Source organism: Phascolarctos cinereus, unplaced genomic scaffold, assembly GCF_003287225.1.
Source record: "Phascolarctos cinereus isolate Bilbo 61053 unplaced genomic scaffold, phaCin_HiC Scaffold_1;HRSCAF=81, whole genome shotgun sequence".
Lineage (NCBI taxonomy): Eukaryota > Metazoa > Chordata > Mammalia > Diprotodontia > Phascolarctidae > Phascolarctos > Phascolarctos cinereus.
The window spans coordinates 123,247,645-123,266,870 of record NW_027555514.1 but is presented as its reverse complement, the minus strand read 5'-3'; the positions used below and the strand labels follow the sequence as shown (position 1 = coordinate 123,266,870).

Here is a 19,226-nt window from a genome sequence, read left to right as displayed (position 1 = left end):
CCACATGTGGCCTCAATGTCTCAAGTTCCTTACCCATGGTCTAGACTAACCCCTAACTGAATAGTGATATCCTGTAATACCCCTTAACAAGAGGTCATCATTCATTCTTCATTTAAAGGTCCCTAATGAAGGAGAACCTATTTACTACCTCCTCCAGAAAATCCATTTCACTTTTGAATGACTAATTTCTAAAAAGGTATTCCTTACATGAAGGTTAAATTTGTATCTTTGCAACTTTCACCCATAACTCCTGGTTTTTCCTTTTGGGGGAAAGAAGCAAAAGCTCAATTTTTTCCAGCCCTTCAAATACCTGGAGACAGCTTACAAATTCCTTTCTCTCAGTCTTTTCTTCTCTAGACTATACATGCTCAATTCCTTCAGTTCATTCTCATTGACTCAAGGCCATTCACCATTGTGTTTTCTCTCCTATGTGCATTTTCCAGTTCACGAATGTCCTTCTTTAAATGTGGTATCCAGAACTGAACATATGATTCCAGATATGAGCTGACCAAAGCAGAGCTAGAACTGGTCATTCGTCTTTGTAATGCAGCCTAAAATCACATGAACTTTTTAGGCTTCTGGGTCACACTGCTGACCCACATTAAACCAGCAGTCTAAGACACTGTTCTTTTTGCCTTGAACTGCTTTCTAGCTGTCCAGCCTCTTTTGATAGGTCGTCTTTTTCTTTCTTTCTGAAGTTTATTCTGTTTGAGTCTCTCTTAGGTTGATTTCCCTGGTGGAATTTTAGCCTTTGTGAAGAAACTAACTTATAGAAGTTAAACGATTTAATGCTTTCCCTAAGGCCATATACTTTGGTAGCTGTCAGGACTGGAAGCTAAGTCTCCTGACTACCAGGCCAGTGCTATTTTCATTCAGTGCTTCCTTGCTGACTTGTGCCAGTAAATCAGACCTCATGTTTCTCATACTCAAATAACCAAGGAGAAGATTAATATTTAGAGACAGGGCAACATGCTAGTAGACTAGTTTGTCTTCTGTCTTACATATTAGTGAACTTATATGCTGGGAACTTCCCTCTGTCTATGCTTTAATAGGCTCATTCATGTAATATTTCTGTCTTGAAATTACTTTTCCAAACAAAATAATGCCCACAACTCCCCTACCCCCATGTAGATATAAGTGGTGATTTGATTTGACTTTTTTCCATATTCAAATGCTTCTTATTATGGGAAACTATGACTTGATTAAAATAAATTATATAATTTATAAAAAATTAATTGAGGGAATTTACATAAAAGTATTTCCAATAGAATTCCTTTAAATAGTAAGCTCCCATAATGCATTTGAACTAATCTGCCAAAACTTGAGTTCACGTACAAAATTTTAGAAATATATCTGTTGAATAAAGTGATTTATCCATGTTGTATTATAATGTGGCTCATTTAAGATAAAGTAGAATTACCCTGATTAGCCCACTCACTAAAATTAATCACACCTGCACAAATCTTTGTATTTAATGCTACAAAACCAACCAAAAATATTGATTTGTCTGTCAAAGCTGATTGTGTTTGGAAACAATCACAACTCATTTTAATGAGTTGAACAGTAGACCGCTAGACTAAATAATTCTCTTTAACAAATAGTGTTATAGAAGTACTACATTATGAATGAAGGAAGCCTATGTGCAAAGTGCTATGATAAGCTCCAAGAATACAAATAGAAAAGTAAGATGACCTGTGTTCTCAAGGCCCTCATGTTCTAATGGAGGAGACAACACATATGAAAGGTCAGCTGAAAGTCAAATAGAGAGGTCCCATGATCCCTTAGGTGAAGTATCTTTGCCTAGAAGCAAAGCCTCTTCTTTAATGTCATTTTCACTGATAAAATCATTAGTTTCTTATATTAAACTATTGGACATTGCCAAGGACTTTGGTGGCAAGACCTTTCTTTTCTGAGTCTTCATTACCTGTTGCTGTAGCATGTGCAGGAGCTGTTACCAGGCTATATCTCCATAGGGGGGTGCTTCCCAGGTTGATGGATGAAAGCACTAGACTAGAAGGATTGTTATTTCTGAGGCTCTTGGGTTCAGAGTCCTGGGCTGTCTCCATAATGGTCTGAGGAGAGGTGGTGGTCAAGGTGGTGGTAGTGGTTTGACTTGCCTGACCCAAGGAGAACAATTAGGAAGCCTTTGCAGGCATTTGTATGAGAACTGAAGGCCCTAGGGTGGTCGTGCTATGATTAAAGAGAAGAGGATTCAAAGCTGTTGAGTTTTGGTAACTTGAATATGAGGGGGAGGGGAGATGAATAAGAGTGGTAGGTTGAGAATGATTTCTAGATTGAAAACCTTAGTGACTAGAAGAAAGATGGTGCCCTGGACAGAAATAGGGAAAGATAATGAGTTCTGTTCTGGAGAGCTGCCCTCTGGGTACAAGATGAAACCATTTCATAGAAGAAATTGATTTAACATCAGCAAGCAGGCCTGAAACTAAACCAACATATTTTTTTTTTGCCCAAACTCTTTCCTACTTCTGATTTCCCTATTTCTGTTAATGGTAGCACTCAGAAACCAGGAGTCATCTTTGACTTTTTACTTTTCCCTTCCTCCTCCCCCAAAATCTAATTGGTTATCGAGCCTTGAGGATTCTTTGCTGAACAACTCTGCCATCAGGGCTCTGATTTCTATTCCCCAAACCTCTAGCCAAATTACCTCACTCCTATCTTCATTATCTGTCCCTTGAAATATCGTTGTAGACTTTTAAATGGTTTTCCTGTGACAATCTCTGTCCCCCACCTACTCTTTCCTTCCCCCCCACTAATTACTGCTACCGAAAATAACCTTCCTTCTCTACAGATGTAATCTGAACATTCCTCTACTGAAAAATGTTTCCCCCATGCCTAGGGAGACAGTAAGGAATGCTAGATGTAGAATTGGGAAAACCTTGGTTCAGATTTCATTTGTGACTTTTGCTGTCAATTTAGAATTCAAGGACTTGGGTTCAAATCCTTGTTCTTAGATTTGTTATTTGTGTGATCCTGGAACTTATTTGACTTTTCTTGGTCTCAGTTTCCTCATCAGTAAAATAAGGGGGTTGGACTAAATGACCTTATTTTTTTAGATGTGCTTTACAATTCTAAATCTATGACACCATGAAGTCAGTCAACCTCTTTGACCCTCCATTTCTCAGTATGTAAAATGGGGATAATATCTCTAGTACCTAGCTCACCTGATTGTTGTGAGGCTTAAAGGAGGCAGTATATGTAATGCTTTTGGCAAACTTAAAAGTGATCATATAAATGTCAGTTATTCTATTGAAATTATTTTGTCTTTATTTTCATTATTGACTGTGATATGTGATTTCATCTTGAATGGGAATTTCCCACTGTGGAAACTCTTTCACCTATACTGATTGGTTATTAAGATCTGTAATTTATAGTTTTAGAGAATTACCTGGTGTACTAAGAGGCTAAGTGACTTGTTCATTGTATGTGCCAGTAGGGGACAGCTAGGTGGTTAAAGTGGATAGAAGTCAAGAGGACCTTAGTTCAAATCCAGCCTCAAACACTTGACACTTACTAGCTGTGTGACCCTAGGCAAGTCACTTAACCCTGACTGCCTCACCAAAAAAACAAAAAACAAAAAAACAGAGGCAGGATTTGACCCCAGGCTTTCCTGACTCCCTCTCTGCACTATATATCCTGCTGTCTCTAATCATCATTGAGAGAATCAAATAAGATAACTGACTTAAGGTGTCTTGTAAACCTATTAAAGTCAGAATTCCTCAGGCTGGCATTTCTTTCAATGCCTTTCACAATATACCTCCAACATACCTTTCCAGTTTTATCACATACTTACCACATACTACAACCAAATTACTATTTTGTCCATACCCAAAATATGCCTTCACTTTTCTACTGCATTATCCTACCCATTTCTTCTCTATGTGTTGAAATATATCCCATCTAGGGTCCCATGATTTGTCCTTCAAGGCCCAGCTCAAAGGCTATTTCCTCCATGAAGCCTTCCCTGATTTCATTAGCTGGGAGTGATCTCTCTTTCTTCTGCACTGTTCATATTTTGTGCTAGTTACTTTTTTTTGTAGATTTTTTTTGGGGGGGATACAATTAAGGTTAAGTGACTTGCCCAGGGTCACACAGCTAGTAAGTGTCTGAGGCTGGATTTGAACTACGGTCTTCCTGACTCCAGGGCTAGTGCTGTCTCCACTGTGCCACCTAGCTGCCCTTATGTGTTTATCACCCACTAAGTTATAACACTGAAGGCAGGGACCTTGTCCTTTTTATTGTTGTTTTCTCTTCATTGCCTGGCACATTGTAGGCCCTTAATCAGTGTTAGCTGTTATTGTTATCTTACGCATTGTACGTAGTTGTTTAGACGTTGACTCCCTCATTGGATTGTAAGCTCCTTGAGGGCAGGGACTGTTTTTGCTTTTCTTTGCATCTCTAGCACTTAGCACAGTCCCTTGGCACAAAGTAGGAGCATAACAAATGTTGGTTGCCTTGACTAGTATACATAAAACTTTTACCAGTTAAAATTGGCAGCACCGAATGATGGTATTGGAGGCAGTTAGATGGTTCAGTGGATAGAATGCTGGACCTAGAGTCAGCAAAACCTGATTTCAAATTCAGCCTCAGAAACTTACTCATTGTATGACTCTGGGCAAGTCACTTAAGCTCTGTTCGCTTTAACCTATTGGAGAAGGAAATGACGAACACTCCAGTAACTTTGCCAAGAAAACCCCATATGGGGTCGCAGAGTCTGACACAACTGAATGACCAAACAGCAACAAAAATTATGGTATTAAAAATTCACTTTGTCCGTTAAAAAGAGAGTGTTAGCGATAACATGCATATCTGTACATTCGATAGAACATAGTGGTTGTGAGGCTAAGGACTAATCCCTTTCTGTCATGGGCAGCAATCATGCAGATGTTTGATACTGATTCCAAGGTGCAAAATGTGGGTATAATGAAGCATTGCAATCTGTCACAAGTATTGGAAGAACTGATTCCAAAGACATGCATACTTTGGGTTAGCAGTGTCAGATTTAGATTCCAAAGAGAGCATTCAGTTAAAAATAACAATAGTTCTTCCTTGGGTTTTTGCAAGTTTATGGGTTTGGCTATTCATCTAAATTTCTTTAAGTGAAAAATCTGAAGGGGCTTAAATAGTTTCCCTTTTCTTTTACTTGACTACTTAACTCTGATTCTTACCTACATTTCAAAAGCATCTTAAAAGTAAGATTCACCATAAATCTATTTTCTAAAAGCTGGTAATTATAATAGATAAGAAGACCTTACAGAGAAGTTGCGAAAGTCCTTATAAAAAATGCAGTGCACTGAATATTGTTTCACATTTTTACAAGTATTCAAAGAAATGTAATAGGAATTACATATTTCCAGGTTTTAGATCTAAATGCTTACTGTGATGAAAAGGTGTAAATTAAATAATCAGGTTAACATTGATTGATAGGACCTATGTCTGCAAGTTTAAAACAGTCATCACTTTTTTCTTCATAGCCTGGTGATAATTAGCAGGAGACATAGTTATCAACACTTAGCACATAGTCGTGAAGATGTTTGCTTCTTATACAGAGCAGATGGAATATGGATGTTGAATCTTCTTATATATTAAATAATATGCTTTGAAAGAGTTTTCCAGATGTTTTAGGGCATAATTTACATGTGACAACCCCTCACTGAAAGGATGTGAAACGTCTTCAGCAAAGAACAATGCATTAGTGGCTCTTCAGAGGGAGAAAGGGATATAAATTTTAAACAACAACAAAACCAAAGGGAAACAGATTCCTTTACACTGTAGGATGATGGTATATTAAAGTGATAAGGAGATTAAAATGAGAAGATCTATGCTTGAATCCAGGCACTGACACTTATAAGTTGTACAGGCTTAATTAAATCACATCATCTCTATGGGTCTCAGTTTCCTCATTGGAAAATGAAAGAATTAGAGTAGATATTCTCTAAAGTCAGAGGGGATGCTAATTCCTTTACCCTACCACAGACTCTGCCCCAGCTTCCTGGAAGATAAAATGCACTGATCTTTAAGAAGTAGAGGGCATTAGTGGAAAGTGCTCTTGACTTGAAATCAGGAGAAGCCCAGATTCAAATCTAGATTGTTTGACAAGTCACTTAACCTCTCTGAGACTCAGTTTCCTCCTCTGTAAAATGGGGACATTAATACCTGTAGTACCCACCTCTTGGGTTTTGTCAGAGTTAGATACAACCATAGACATAACAAGGTTGTCATCTGGATCTCATGCAAGAAGAAGCAGTTTTAAAATTTTCCAGTGTGAGCATTTGCATCTTGAAAATTGGCAAATACTATAAATCAGGGATTGAGTTATTTTGTTATTGCTTAGAATTTAGAAACTGATAGAGAAAACGTTAATAATTCAAGTTAAACTCAACAGTTTGTTATGCATTTAGGGACAGCTAAGTGGCACAATGGATACAGCACCAGGCCTGGAGTTAGAAAGACCTGAGTTCAAATTCAGCCTCAGACAATTATTAGCTGTGTAACCCTGAGCAAGTCACTTAACCCTGTTTGCCTCAGTTTTTTCATCTGTAAAATGAGCTGGAGAAGGAAATAGCAAACCACTCCAGTATCTTTGCCAAGAAAACCCCCAAAAGGGGTCACAAAGATTCAGACGTGACTGAAAAATGACTAAACAACAAAAAGCAATTTCAGAGAGCAGATGGTTAAACATTTACCAGCACATCCTTGGATGTAAAGCATTTTGGGAATCTTTAAAGTGTTATATGCATGCTAGTTCTCTTATCTTCACCATTGTCACCCTCAGGCTGCCTCTTTAAAATAAAAGCCTATCTATTGCCAGCAGAAATCTCGTTTAAATTCACTGAAAATTTCATCTTTCCTCTGTGGTTTGTTTGAACAGTTTTATATTCCAGTTCAAATATTAGATTGGTTTGGATATTTTGTTTTCTTTTTAAGACTCCCTCCTGCTAATAGCTACTCTGTAACTTTTTATCTACCTCTCATTCTACTCCATCTCTAAGTTGCTGGTCAAAGCTGATTGCTTAGCCTGGAACAGTTCTTCCATAACCATTCATTTAAAAATAGGAACTGGATTGTCATTGATTTGGTTTAGGGAATTCCCTCTATCAGGGCAAAGGAGTGCTTTCTTTGCAAATTATACTCTTAGAGACTTGCCTAGAGCTCAGTGATGTTAAGTGGCTTGGATCAGTATGTGTCCAAGGAGAAACTTGAACCCAGGCCTTCCTTTCCAGCTCTCAATCCACTTACAATGCCATGCTGCTTCTCCTTGGCCATGGCCATGGGAATTATACGACACGTTCAGAGGAATTCACTGGATTTTCTTCTGAGGTCAGATATCAATTTACCTTTCAGGTGTGGTAAAGCAGTGTTTGGATTTTTGAGCCCTTAGGCATTAATGTCAAACAACATTACCAACAGCACTAATCTTCTGAAAATCAAAAATGTTTAATTCTCCTGTCCATACTTGTTGCCCGCAACCAGATTGTACACCGAACAGAGAGGCGTGAAATAACTTATGACATGGGCCAGGCGGAGTAGAATTACTGACTCAGTTTATTCATCTGAGGGCACAGAATATATAGGGAAGATCTAGCCTAACTTCAAAGAGTCCTCCCTGTGAGATACTCCCCAGAACATCTGCTGAGGATGTAACAATCATGAATTTCCTCCTTATCAGGGTTCCTAGATTGGGCTGTAGATTCCAAGGTTTTCCCAGGCGCCTAGGCGCCACCTGCATAGAGGAGTAAATACGTAAATCTAAGGTTCAAAGAGAGAGAAGGGATATCTCAGAGACCTCTTTATCAGGAAAGAATTTGGGGAGCCGTACCACTTAATCCTTTGAGCCCTTTGGGGTGAAAGCCTGAGCAGAGGTCAAACTCTGCCTTGGATCTTAAACCCTTATCAGACTCTTAAAATCGGCCCTCAACACATACTTAGATATAAACATGGCTAGATTTGACTCATACCCTTAGAATAAGGCAAAAAAATTTTAATAGAAATTCTTCCATCCCTAGCACATGACATCCATGATTCATTTTGGAATAGAGAAATAAGAAAATTCTAAAGGACCATGGATGACTAACTTCCCATTACCATTCCTATTCATATATTTAGAGCTAGAAAAGACCTTTGAAATCATCTATTCTGACCTCTTTATCTTAAAGAAAGAAATGAAGCCTAAAGAAGTAAAAGGATTTGCCTACAATACCACAGGATGGAAGAAACAGTTGGAATCTGAGCTAATATCATCTGATTCCAAACCTAGAGCTCTTTCCTCTTCATTGTGCTGTCCTATCTCAAAAAGATAATACTATCTCTACATATCAATAAATAATATGTATGTACCCCTCCTGTTAATTTTTAAAGAGGAAACTCATGAGAAGAAAAACAATGAGGATAACTCCTATTTTAGTAGCGCTTTCCTCACAACAACCCTTAGAGATAGGCAGATTGGCTATAAGCAGGGGTGTACTTGTAAATGTTTAACAGCTGGCTCTCCAGACATACTTTTATGTTTAAGATGGATGATTAACATTTTCTCCATCACTTTCTTATGTCTAGACTCTAGACAATCAATAAAACAAAGCAGGCCCATATTTGGAACTTTTGCCAATTTCTGAGATTAATTTAACACTCAGCTCTCAGAAGGAAGTAGGATCTGACTCCTGTGCACTTCTGTGAGCTGGTGAAGTTCTGGCAGATCTCACAGCAGGGACTTATGTACCATTGGATTTATGTTGTACCTTAAATATATTTTTTAATCATTTTTTTCAATCAGCAAAAATCTGCCTTCTTTTCTTCTTACCTGCCCCCGCCCTTCAACTGAGGAAGAGAACCAAAATCCAATTACAAACATGTATAGCTCATTAAAAACAGCAGCAACAACAACAACACATTTGTACTTTGCCAAGTATATAAAACAAGGTTCATTCTGAATCCTATACTCTCTGTCAGGAGGTGGGTGGCATTTCATCATTAGTCACCTGGAATCATGCTTGATCAAGTTGTTTGTCTTTACTATTGTTGTCATTTTATAAATCGTTCTCCTGGTTCTGCTCCCTTCACTCTGCACCAGTTCATACAAGTCTTCCCAGAGTTCTCTGAAACGGTCCTCTTAGTCATTTTTTATAGTACAGTAGCAAAGCATAACTTGTTCCACCATCCTTCAGTTGATGGGCATCCTTCAGTTTCCAGTTCTTTGTCATCACAAAAAGAGCTATAAATATTTGTTTTTACATCCTTAGAGGATTTTTTGTGTTTGTTTGCTTAGGACTCATCTTCTTTTGTTGTTGTTGTTCAATTGTGTCCTATTCATCAAGACCCTATTTGAGGTTTTCTTGGCAAAGATACTGGAGTGGTTGGCCATTTTCTTCCCCAGCTCATTTTATAGATGAGGATACTGAGGCAAACAGGGTTAAGTGACTTGCCAAGAGTCACACAACTGCCAAGTATCTGAGGCCAGATTTGAACTCAGGAAGATGAGTCTTTCTGACTCCAGGCCTGGCTGTCTGTGCATGATGGTGCCACCTAGCTTCCCTGGACTAGTCTTCTACCCTCCTTTAATTACCCCTTCCCTAGATTTACAGTCATAAGACTTAGATCTCAATATTGGCTCTGCTACTCCTTATTCAGTTCTATGATGTTGGGCAAATTACAAAACCTCTCTGGGCTTAATTCCTTCATTGCAAAATGAGAAAGTTGGAGTAGGTAGATCTCTAAGTCTCTTCTAGCTCTAAATTTGATTCTCATATTAATAATAATCAGATGTCTTGTTATTTGCAGAGCCAGAGGTTGGCTGCCTTTTTAAACTCCAATTATTTTACCTTGGAAAGAAATGCCATCCTTGCCAGGTTACTGATAAGCATCCACTGTCTCAATCGATAGAAATGCATTTAAGTGCTTTCTGTATTCAAGGCACTGCTTGAGGCGCACAAAGACAATAACTTTTCATTGGTTATTAAAATATTTTATTGCTTTAGTACAACATATATGAAAGATAGACATACAAGTAAATAGAAAACAAGCCAAGGTAATATGGTGGGAAGTCACTGGAAAGTGAGAGGTAGAGTAGCTCTTAAGCTGAGCTTTGAAGACAATCAAAAATTCCGAGACACGTAGATAATGAGGAAGCGTACTCCAGGCTTGAGGGACAACCTATGCAAAGTCATTGAGGTGGAAGACAATGTTATTATAGGAGAGAAATAGCAAGGAGGTTGGTTTGACTGGAACGTAGAGTGTGTGAAGAATATTAATGTATAGTGAGACTAGAAAGGTAGATTGGAGCTAGGTCGTAAAGGGCTTTCTATGCCAGAGAGAGGAGTTTGTATCTTATTTTTGAGATACAGAGCCAGTGCCGTGTACTGAACAGGGGAGTGACATGATCAGACCTGTGTTTTAGGAATAATACTGTTGGACCTGAGTGGAAAATGGATTACAGAGAGACTTGAGGTAGGTGAACAAATTAGGAGACTCTTAAAATAGTCCAGGTGACAGCTGATGAAACCCTCAACTAGGGAATGGGATTCCATTGATTTGGGTATCTGGTTCATTTTTTTAACTTGCTAAATGTGTTTTTTTTTCTCCTTAAAAAGCTCAATATGCTATGCTATGAGCTTTGCTGTTTAGCATGTTAATTTTTTTCAACTAGTATTAATCATATAATCATCAATGACCTCAGTGCCTGATTATCAAATACAGACTTTATTGTCCAGTCCTTAACTAGATGGCACAGGGACCCCAGCCAATTCTCATTACTCTCCTAAAGGAGCCTCTCTGCTTCTGTCAAATTAATCTACTTTCTATCTGCATATGACTTGTTCATCTTTGCTTAGGGGGTTGTTAAGGGTAGAGATCATAATTTCTATTGTTTCCTTCTAAGACTACCATGGTCAATGGACACTCAATGAATATTTGTTGAAGTAATGGGAAATGTTTCAAAACTGCTTCTTTTTCACCTTTATTATTATTGTGTTATTTATTTATTATATTATTATAATTTATTAAGACACAAAGAATGTCTTAATGACTCTGTGTTAATCTAGTGGAAGTATGGAATACTATGGGACCCCCCCCAGCACCTTGTTCTCTTCCATAATTTTATCTATGATGAAGCCATGGAAAACATACCTTTTATGTCTTCAGGCAGAGAAAGCTAATACATTTGATAAGATCAAGATTCAAATATATCTTAACAGAGTGGAACACTGAGAAAATCAACAAGATGAAATTTGACAAGAGTAAATAGGAACTCTTGTATGTGGGTTCAAAAGCTTAATTATTTAAGTATAGGATGGGGGAATCTGACTTCAAAATCATGTGAAAAAGACCTTGGGATTTCAGGTAGCCAAAGCCTAATGTGAGTAATCACTATGGTATGATTAGCAAAGAAACTAATAACCTCTTAGGCTGCATTACTGGAAGCAGAGTTTACATCATAGCAAGCAATAGTACCTTCTATTCTAGTCTATCCAGGAAGACCCAGCCCGTGCTCGGTGTGTGCCTGTGGTCTGGAACAGATCTGGAACATTACATTTAAGTTGTGCTAATACAGATCAAGAATAACATTGAAAACCTAGAGTGAGTCCAAAGGAGGACAGCTAGACTGGTGAGACATCTAGAAAGTATGATGCGCACGGGAAGGGAAATGGAGGAGAATAATCATTTATATAGTGTCTGCTATGTACCAGGCTCTGTGCTAAGTACATTTTACAAATATTATTTCATTTTATCCTCATAACAACCCTTCAAGGTTGGTGATATTATTACCCTCATTTTACAGTTGAGGAAACTGAGGCAAACAGAGGTTAAGTGACTTGCCCAGGATCACATAGCTAATAAGTATTAGAGGCCAGATCTGTACCCAGGTCTTTCTGACTCCAGGCTCAGCACTCTATCCACTGTGCCACCAACTGCTTCAAGGAATGAGGCATCATGAGGAATGATGATAGGAATTGGGGATGCTTAGCTGAGAGCAGTAGTTCTCAGAGTGTGGTTTAGGGGGGCCCCCAGAAGTCCCCGAGATCCTAGATCCCTGAGGTCAAAACTATTTTGATAATAATACAAGGATTTTTTTTTCATTTCTAATATATTAAAACTCAAAAGATAAAACCCACAAAAACAAAAGCTAGTTGGGAGGGTACCCAATAATTTTTAGAATGTATAGAGGTCGAATTCAAAGAGTTTGAGAACCGCTAGCTTAGAGAAAAAATAAAGCCGTACTTTACTCCTAGAAGCTGCGTCACTATTCCTGGGTTCTAAGTTCTATTTGTTTTCTATTCCTCTTGATCGTGTTCAGGGTCATTTTTATCCTTCTCTATTCCTCTAAAAACATAGTGCTAGTTTTTCATTGTATGCATGTCATTGCTATGTATTGTTAAGTAGATGAATAAATAAATTATATGCCATCTCACACCAGTTACATCTTCAGAAAACAGCTTAAGCAAAACAAAAGTTACTAAAAATAGCTACTGTGGGACCATATTTTGCCGAAAACCACATTAGAATAACCATCCTGGAATTTCATAAATATAAAATTATTATTTTTTCACTTACACATGTATTTCTATTTAAAATTAACAACTTGTGAATAATATTTCAGATAAATTAAATGAGCCACGTCAAAGAGTATCATTAGCAGGTTTAATTATCTGAGTTTTTTAATTAAGGATGTCTTACTTTGCTTTAAAGCAGCAGTTGGTTATTTACCCTTCTCAATAGTTCCGAGTTTGCTCTAACCAGATGCTACACTTATTATCTGAATGAAAATAGATGCAAGTTACATCTTGGGTCAGAGTTGCAGCCGATTCCATTTGTATTCATTCTTAAACCCCTCATCAACAAGGCTAGCATCTGTTGGAAAGAAAAACTCCCCTGCTTCCAGTTGCCTGCATCATGATGATTTCCTTGGCTTGTGTTTGGTACTGCCATGTTAGCCTAGATTAAATATGAAGCTACCTCTTTTTATTATTATTAGCAAAATGGCACCACTGCGATCTCTTGATTCTACTTAGTCACAGCATGCCTCATTTTATAAGCAGTTAAAAATCTGAAATAGAAGAGAGCTCAGGATATGCTAAAGAAAGTATTTCAAACCATTTCTTCAGCTTCACTTCTGTTCCTATACAGTGGAGGGGAGACATGGTAGATGTGCAGTGGAAGACTGATTTGCCGGGTTGGGGAGAGGTTTCATTTCTCTGCAAAGTACTATTTAGTACCAAACAGAGCTCCAAGTGTCTTTTCTTCTTTCAATATGTCTGATATCTGCTCTTTCTTCTGCATCTGGTACAGGTAAAAATAATATGAACTGGGGTTCGGGTGGCACAGTGACAGCATCATCCAATTCATTCTATTTCTCTCTAGTAGGTTTGTTTGTACAATTTAAGAAGTGTTTTGGGGTTTTTTAAGTTCTATATTTATCATTCATAGTGCCTGGCACATAGTACATGCTTAACATATGCCTGCTAAGTTGAGTTGAAATGTCATCACTTTCCAAGAATCCAGAAGCTCTCTTCTATTTAAAACATTTCATGGTGTCATTTGCTCTTTTCTCTCTCTAGAAAATGTTTTCAGACTGCACATTTTTACTTAGAAGATAGCACATCACCTCGAGTCATTTCTACACCCCCAACACCCATCTTTCCTATTTCAGGTAATGCTTTTGAATGTTTGTGTGAATAATTGTTAGATGCCGAAAGAAAAGTATGGTATTAAATGCTTTGTGGTTGTTGGGTTTTACTGTGCTCTTTCTTTGCATTGTGAACATGTATGCTCCCCAAAACGGTCAACACATCCAGATTCATATATATATATATATACACACATATATATATATATATATATATATATATATATACACATATATATATATATATACACACACATATATATATATATATATATATATACACATATATATTTTAGCCATAAAATATAGCCAGCAGTTCATGGTGACTGTCATCAGCATACATTTATATTACCTGCCTAATTTTTTAAAATTACTACAGCAGTCTAATAGGAAACTAAATGATGAAAAGAACTGGTCACGTTAAACCAACAGTAGTTATTATGGATAGGAGGTAATTATCAGAACAATAAAGGTCGTTTTCTTTTCTGGTCACCTGTGTTTTTTTCCGGGAGTGACTTCTTAATAAGCACATTTAAGAATAGACCATCATGAAAATATCTCAACAGTTTGAAGACTTTAAAAGTTCGGAGATGGGAGTATATTGCTTGTTAATATTTAGAACTTAACTTTCATAAAAACTTTTAAAATCCAGATAAGACCCTATAGATAAAATACCTTAACTTAAACACCATAGCTAATAGTTTGCGATTTCACAGGCACTTATGTAATAAGTAAAGTTTCTGTAAGCAGCCCAGCAAGAAGGATAATCAAAATAATTGTCTAGCCCCTCTCCTCCCCCCAAAAAAAAATCCTTGGAAAAGAGTGAGGGGGAGGGGAATATGGAAAGGCATATGGATGGTCTTTAAAAACTGAGGGAGGGAAAGCACATCATTTCTCTAAGTGTTGATTTTATTGAAACTTCTTGGTTTGATGTGGAAATCAGTTTGCCCCAGAACATTGTCATGTTATTATGCAAAATCTCAGTGCCTAAGAAATGGGGGTGATAGAAAACACCATTCTTTTTCTAATTTTTCTAATTTTTTTTGCTACCCAACAAGGGTAGCAAATGACACTACCCACTTCTTTGTTAACTCTTTCTCTCTCAGCACTTTTCAGCCCTGCTTTTTTGTTGGCTCATTGAAGTACCTGACACACATTTTTCTAAAGCAGTCGCATGTAAAGATATTCGGAATTAAACTTCAGCCAGACCTCATTTGTCTACCTGTAGCCATACATGGCATTTTTAAAAGATCATTGGACTGCATCCCTACCCTGGCAGCACATCTCCTTCTCCTGTTTAATCAACATAAGCTTAAAGAATACAGACTAATTATAACCTTACACTAAGTAAAACATATTTTGATTATTGGAAACAACCTAATTTTCAAGTCATATAAAAAAGATGACCCAGGTTCTCAGGATATTCTCTGGGGAGTTCCATTGAAGTCACTAACTGTCCCCTCCGAAGAGGAAGGATAAGGAGATGTAGATGGCCGAGACTTTGAAAAGATTGTGTTCTTTACTTGTCCTAGAAGAGATATCTTAGGGCTCATGTGGAAATTAAAAATAGTTTTAGAATAGAGTTGTACCTGATATTGTTCATACTTGATTGAACTCAAAATGAAGAGCCATTCCCAGACACCTAGAGCCACACGAATTTTCATGAGAATATAATTGATTTGGGGTTCTTTTGCTCCCCAGTTCATTTATGTGTGTATCAGTACTCTCCAGGTGTTGTTCACCCACCTGTGTACATTCTCTGCAGCACATCCTACCTATACAAAGAGATGAGACAAAAAAGATGTGGGAGTTGGGGAGGAATAACAGCATTAATCACCATCCTCATCTCTGAGAAATTATTCAATGGGAACATTCCTATAGATACCGTAATGGTCTTTAAACTCAAAACATTTGATTTAAGTAGCTTAAAAACACTATAAAACATTCTTACCTTTGGGACAATGGAAAATTTTAAAAAAACAAACTTCAGACTATTTTGGACACATGGTCTGTTATAAACTTAAATTGTTCTACTTTCTACTGTTTTGGTTTTTTTCATATTTCTAAAAGGAGCTTCTGTGTAATTAAACTGAGGATCTCATGTTGTCCCATTTCCTATAGACCTGTACTAGGAAACTTCTATAATAGTGTACTAATGTTGGTGATGCTCTCTGAATTCTAAATTAATCATATCAACATGTAAGAAAGTCATTTAAGTTCAATGAATAGATTATGATTCCTATTCTAACAAAAACAGAAAAAAATGAGATTGTCACTGAGATTCTAACATAAAACTAAATCTTCCCAGTGAACAGAATGGGTATAGAAGTCAGTTGTTTTGAGGAACCTTAAATAGGTCATGTGGAAATCCCCAGTAAAGCCTTACTCTGATGCCTAATCACGGCACCATGTAGATACTATTGGTTTTTTGAAATATAAGTGCAAGAGTGGCAGCTACGTGGCACAGTGGATAGAGTACTGGCCCTGAAGTCAGGAGGACCTGAGTTCAAATCTGGCCTCAGACCAAACACTTGACACGTACTAGCTGTGTGATCCTGGGCAAGTCACTTAACCCCAATTACCTAAAATTAAAAAAATTTTAAAAAAGAAATGTAAGTGTAACTGTAGCACAAGATATACCAAGTCCTACCAAGCTGGGAAGGCTTTGAATTACAGACCTTGCAGAAGAGGGTGTCTTACCAAGAGCCTCCCTACTTAATTACAGAAAGTCTTACTCTTTAGCAGAAAATTGGTCACTGCGTTATTCTTTTCTTTTAGCCAAAGCAGCTCACAAAGATGTTTTACTAAGTGACAGAGAGATCACAGTCTTCATGTGTAGAGACAGTGCCCAATCTGATGAAGTCACAGATCTTTGAAATATCAACATAGCATGTGCAGAATATTTTTAAGGTTTTTTTTTTTTTTGCTAGACTTCCATTAGAAACTCCACTAATGCAGATTGTCACCTGTCCTACAATTTGTGTTAAAGAGCTGCTGGGGGGGTGGGGGGTGGCAGGTAGGTGGCACAGTGAATAGAGCACCGGCCTAGGAGTCAGGAGGGCCTCAGACACTTGATACTTACTAGCTGTGTGACCCTAGGCAGGTCACTTAACCCTGACTGCCTCACCCCCCCCCAAAAAAAAAAGCAAGAAATTAAATAATTTGCTGGGGATAACAGGATTCAAACTCGGCTGTTTCTGATTCTGAAACCAACTCTTAATAATAATAACAATTGGGGGCAGCTAGGTGGCGCAGTGGATAGAGCACTGGCCCTGGATTCAGGAGGACCTGAGTTCAAATCCGGCCTCAGACACATAACACTTCCTAGCTGTGTGACCCTGGGCAAGTCGCTTAACCCCATTGCCCAAACAAAAACAGAACAAAAAAAGAATTAAAAAAATAATAATAACAATTAATAATGGCTAACATTTATATATTACCTATTATATGCCAGGCACTGTACTAAACACTTTACAATTAATTATCTGATCTGATCTTCACACCAACCCTGGGAGGTAGGTTTATCATTATCCCCATTTTACAGATGAGGAAACTAAGGCAAATAGAGGTTAATTGACTTGCCCAGGATCATGCAGCTAGTAAGTGTCCGAGGTTAAATTTGAAGTCACGTCTTCCTGACTCCAGGCCTGACGCTCTTGTCTGTTCTTCTACTCTGCTTCTGGGAAAAGCATAGCTATTGTTTATTTCTACTAGAGGCAAAACAGTATGGCACTGTGAAAGCAACTTTTCTTTGCTATGCCAATAAATTGTATATTAATCATACAATCACAGTATTAGAATTAGAGGAGAGATCTTTAATATCAGTCCAAGTACCTTATTTTACATATGGGGACACCAAAGGCAGAAAAGATTAATTGGGTTGCTCAAGGTCATTGAACTTAGCTAGTGAGAGAGACAGGACTCTAACTGGGGTCCCTGCCCTCCACAGTGTTTTGTGTGTGTGTGTGTGTGTGTGTGTGTGTGTGTGTGTGTGTGTGTGTGTGTGAACACATATGTACATATGTGTATTATAAACCTGTATAGATAGATATTATGACTCAAAACTGAACACAGAGTAATAATAATAATTCACAATGTTATTCCCATTTATTATTTAGAAAGTGCCAAAATAATCCCTATCTTAAGCTTGAGGAAGCAAGTCTCAGAGAGATTAAATGATAGAACTAGAATCAGAATGTGGGCTCAACCCCCATGACTTCTGACACCAAGACCTCTTTCCACCATACAACATTAGCTCTCAATAATGTCCACAGCATGAAAGAGTAGTTAGCAGATTTACAAACAGGATTCTATTATAAAGTACAATCATTTTGTTTCCTTGGATCACATAAATGTGTTGACTGGACTCCTAAGAAGTTAGGTGGTGCCATAGATGGAAATCTGGGCCTGGAGTCAGGAAGATCTAAGTCAAATCTAGCTTGAGACACCACTGACTGTGTGACCCTGGACAAATCACTTAACCTCATCTGCCTCGGTTTGTTTGAATCTAAAATGGAAATAATAATAGCACCTGCCTCCTAGGTTTGTCATAAGAATAAAATGAGATAATATTTATAAGGTGCTTAGCACAGTGTCTGGCCCATGGCAGATACTTAATAAATGTTGATTCTTCCTCCTTCTGTGAAATGTGAAGATTTACCAAATTCAAACATAATAATGAAAATTAAAACACATTTTCATTTACTTGTGAACCCTGATGGTTTTAAGATTATCATGAACAATCACTGTATCAATTTATATATAAATTAATATTTATAAATATAATTGCTCTTTCCAACTAGAGAAAGGAGTATGTTTAAGGTTAGTTATAATATATGTTTTCATAGATATGTATGTAGTTGCATATGTATACAGGGAGACAGTTTAACATGGAGGTTCTTAAATCTTTTGTTGTATCACTAGACCCTGTTGGCAGTCTGGTGAAGCCTACAGACTTCTTCTCTAATAATGCTTTTAAATGCACAAAATAAAATAAATAGGATTACAAAAAGAACCAATTGTATTGAAATACAGTTACTAATAAAAGTTCAGGGAACCCACATGAAGAAACTTTTGTGTAAGAAAACATCAGGTTAGACAAGAAAGGGACATTAAAGGCCATCTAGTCTAATCCCTTTCTTTTACAGATAGGGAACCGAGGCCCAAGAAGGTAAAAATTGAATGTCCACATTCAAAGAAATGGAGGCCAGCTTTCAAACTATCTCCTCTGATAATAAATCCATGAGACTTCCCACCACACCATACTACCTACTTCAAGATGGGAGTTAAAGGATAATAACATAAGATCATAAATTTAGAGATTGAAGAAAACTTAGAGGTTGTTTAAGCCCAACCTCCTCATTTTACAGGCCCACTGAGGTTAAATGATTTGCCTTTGATCACGTGGGCTATAAATGACAAGTCCAACATTCCAGTCCACAGATCCCAAATCCAATATTCTTTGCATTGAACCAAACAGCTTTTTTTTTGTGGTAAATTTGTTAGATCTTTTAATAGAATCATCAGTTTTGTGTCAAAATCTGTTTTGCGCCTAATAGGAAATGTTTGTTGGATTGAATTGAATTAAATTTTA

At 37.4% G+C, this 19,226-nt stretch overlaps 1 protein-coding gene across 1 annotated transcript in view; it reads left to right on the top strand.

The window, feature by feature from the left end:
- PTPRZ1 (protein tyrosine phosphatase receptor type Z1) overlaps window positions 1-19,226 on the top strand; it is a 243,978-nt gene that overhangs the window by 185,618 nt on the left and 39,134 nt on the right. Inside the window, 1 exon segment of the mRNA XM_020966360.2 lies at window positions 13,566-13,657. Within this exon segment, the coding sequence (XP_020822019.2) occupies window positions 13,566-13,657 (92 nt within the window).